At 40.9% G+C, this 3,812-nt stretch overlaps 1 protein-coding gene across 1 annotated transcript; it reads left to right on the top strand.

Annotated features, from left to right (window-relative positions):
• Positions 1–310: 310 nt before the first annotated feature.
• LOC102910670 (olfactory receptor 4C12-like) lies at positions 311–1,246 on the top strand. The gene has a single exon (XM_006998855.4). It carries the CDS (start codon positions 338–340, stop codon positions 1,244–1,246), a length of 909 nt encoding a protein of 302 aa, XP_006998917.1. The 5' UTR covers positions 311–337.
• Positions 1,247–3,812: the final 2,566 nt, after the last annotated feature.

Below are 3,812 nucleotides of genomic sequence, written 5' to 3'. Positions count from 1 at the left end.
AACAGCTGTTACGACATTGTACTTGTTTTAACTTTTTTTATTCTTGAGAATTTTATACATGTATAAAATGAAATCTGATCATGTTTATCTTCTTCCCATTCCAACCCGTCCTACATCCTCCTTAACAGGCCCCCTACCAACTTAATACCTTCTTAAAATTACCCACTGAGTCCAGTTAGTAGTGTCTAAATGTAGAAGGGCTTGGGGTCTACTACCAGAGCATGCTTTTGTCTCCTGTGAAACTGAAAGAAACAAGGCAGCCAGAGTTTAAGTCTTGTGAGTGTGTTGTTTATTTTTAGGACTTTTACCTGTCAGTTGAGCTGAATTGATAGAGAAGATGAATAATATCACCGAATTCATCCTTATCGGATTGACTCAAAATATGGAGCTTCAGATATTTTCATTTGTCGTGTTTCTCATTGTCTATCTGCTCACCTTGGCTGGAAACATGCTTATCATGGTCACCATCAGCAGCAGCAGGGCCCTGGGATCCCCAATGTACTTCTTCCTCTCTTTTCTGTCTCTGATTGATGGCTGCTGTTCCTCTTCCATGACTCCTAAGATGCTGGCTGACTCTCTCTCTGTGAAGAAAACCATTTCTTTCAGTGGCTGCATGACTCAAGTCTTTGCTGAGCATTTTTTCGGTGCTGCTGAGATCATTCTTCTCACTGTGATGGCTTACGACCGCTACGTGGCCATTTGTAAACCCCTGCGCTACACGATCATCATGAACAGATTTGTGTGTGGACTCTTGGTGGGAGTGGCCTGGGCTGGAGGTTTTATCCATGCAACCATTCAGATCCTCTTCACAGTTTGGCTGCCTTTCTGTGGCCCCAACATCATAGACCACTTTATGTGTGACCTGACCCCATTGTTGAAACTTGTCTGCATGGACACACGCACCTTGGGTCTCTTTGTTGCTGCCAACAGTGGCTTCATCTGTCTACTAAACTTTCTACTTCTGATGATCTCCTATATAGTCATATTAGATGCTCTGAAATCTCACAGCAAGGAGGGGAGGCGCAAAGCCCTCTCCACCTGTGTCTCTCACATCACAGTGGTCATCTTATTTTTTGTGCCTTGCATATTTGTGTATCTGCGTCCAGTAATGACCTTCTCTATTGATAAAGCTGTGGCTGTATTTTACACCATGATTACTCCTATGTTAAACCCCTTAATCTACACCCTCAGAAATGCCGAGGTAAAAAATGCTATGAAGAAAATTCTGGGTCAAAAGTTGACTTAAATGTAGAAGGAATCACATAGCATGAATTGATTATCCTTCAAAAGCTATAAAAAAATTACTCTTAAGATTCTGAGCTAGGTGAACAGTGTATGTTAAAGTGTGTTGTTGCTATGTCAAGCTCTCAAAGAAATGATAATACATTAAATTAGGATTATAAAAATATCCCACTCAGATTTAATCATTGCTCATTTGCTTACCAAACTTCAGTGTGCTATGAGGTTAAAGTTCTTGTTGAAGTGTATGTTCCCAGGTCACAGCGCTAGTAGTCACAGGCTGGAGGGCTATTGTTGACAGACATATCTTCATTTGTGGTAAACTTTCTGGAAGTATCTAAGCAAATTCCCTACATATACACTTTGAGAAATAATATACTTGCCTATTAAAATATTATATTATTAATTTCTTGGGCTATACATTTCATAGCAAAACTACTCCTTGCCACCTGTGACAGGCTGGAGACCTGACCTTGGGGGCATGAGAATGGAGGAGCTGTCCCTGCCCCTTACCAAGTGTTGCATTCTGGAGAATGGGTCCTGCACCTCACCTGGGCAAAACAGTAGAGCTGCCCTGGTGGTGTGAGTGTAGGTGAGCTGGACCTGAGGGTGTGAGAGCAGGAGAACTGGCCCCGCACCTTCCTGTCTGCTGCTTGGGGTGAGCTAGCCAGGGCAGTGCTGGAGAGCTAGCCTGGGTGGTGACAATGAGGGAAAGCTGGCAGGCTGACTAACCAAGCTACCACCGAGGCCTGGAACCAGGACTCTGAGGTAGCCCACCCCAACACTCACCTTATTTATGAACTGCTGGAGCACGTGAAGGGACTGAACCTGTAGATCCAAAGTTACAGGATCTCCAGGACACAAGGCAACAATAGGATGTCCAAGAAAGGCCCAGTGAGAGCCCAGTATTGATAGGGCAACAAGAGCCAGAGACCTCAAACAAGACCAATGACTCATTTCAATGAACACTTACAAGTAAACATTTATGAACTAATGCGTTTACTACGTGACTCACTGGGCCACACCACAGCTTCCATGCAAAGATTTAATAATTTTTTGTTTTGTTTTTGTTTTTTATTTTTAAATTTTGTTTTGCGGGGCATTGTAAGGGCATAGGGCAGATGCTAGGGGACAAGGAGATGAGTGGGGTTTTGATCCCCCTCATGATGTGAAACACAAATATCAATAAAAAGTAAAAAGAATAAGTAAGAAAAGTATATCCCTAAACAATGATGATAGTCACAAAGTTACATCTTCATGAATTGTGGGATAAAAGGCTGTATCCTGTAACACGAATTGCTAAATGGTCTTATTAATAAAAAACCCAGAGCCAGATATTGGGGTGAATGCTGAAAGATCAGAGAAACAGAACAAGCTACAGCCAACAACCTGGCTTTACCAGAGCATGATTTTCTGTTTCCTCACACCTTATATACCTTTCTGTGTCCTGCCATGTTACTTCCTGGGATTAAAGGCCTGTGTCCTTCCCAAGCAAAGACATGAGATCTCAAGTGCTAGGATTAATGGTGTGTGCCACCATGCCTGGCTCTGTTCCCACTGTGTGCTTGAACTCACAGAGATCCAGATGGATCTTTGCCTCCCAAGTGATAGGATTAAAGGTGTGTGCGACCACTGCCTGACTTCTATGTCTAATTTAGTGGTGGGCTCTGTCCTCTGATCCCCAGATAAGTTTATTTGTTAGATCATAAATAAAATATCATGACATTATCCTTAACTCAACTTGTTCTACAGTTAAAGTACTACCTCCTCAGATGCTGATGCAAAGCCATTCTTCACTATTTAAATCACCACATACAACTTTAACATTTTCTCAATAACATTTCACCATCTGAGTATCTTAGTTGCTTTATAAATTCTGTGAAAGTGGGGGCATTGGCTGCCTCATCCACTACCACTTTTGTAACACCTAGACTTAGTATAGCACAAATATTCACTGAGTAAATGATCATCATGTCCCCATGATACTCAAGAATAAATTCATTTAAAAAAGAGATATTTGATAACTGCACTGCTTATGACATTGATCACTTTTAATTCTTACTAATAAATTGAAACAGACATTAAGATCAGTTTAACATCTCACTATTAAGATAAGAATACATACTCTATCAAGATGATAATAGAAAAATAAATAAATTAATTTTAAGTAATAAAAATAAATAAAAATAGAAAAATTTGAAATATTAAACCAACCAACAAACAAACATTTTACTAAAGTTAAAAAAAGGGAGAACTAGGGACTCATCATTCCTCTCCACATTATATTCTTTCCCTTGTTTTATATATTTAAAATTTTTTTTATCAGTGGATTCTGCTGGAATTTATCGGTGGATTCTGCTGAAGGATCTGATGCAGATAAGCACTGGAGGGCTCCTGTTGCAAATCACCCTCTGGTGCGATGGAAGGATCTTTCTACTAGCAAGTGGAGGAGACCCGAACTAGTGTTGGTGTGGCCCCAGAGTTTGGTTTATGTCTTTCCTCAGGACAATGAGGTTCCTCTTTGGATTCCTGAGCACTGAACGCGCCCTGTGGCTGCTGCTGAAGCCCAACAT

Source organism: Peromyscus maniculatus, chromosome 4, assembly GCF_049852395.1.
Source record: "Peromyscus maniculatus bairdii isolate BWxNUB_F1_BW_parent chromosome 4, HU_Pman_BW_mat_3.1, whole genome shotgun sequence".
Classification (NCBI taxonomy): Eukaryota; Metazoa; Chordata; class Mammalia; order Rodentia; family Cricetidae; genus Peromyscus; species Peromyscus maniculatus.
Note: the sequence above shows the minus strand (reverse complement) of the source record. Positions and strands in the feature narration are given on the sequence as shown.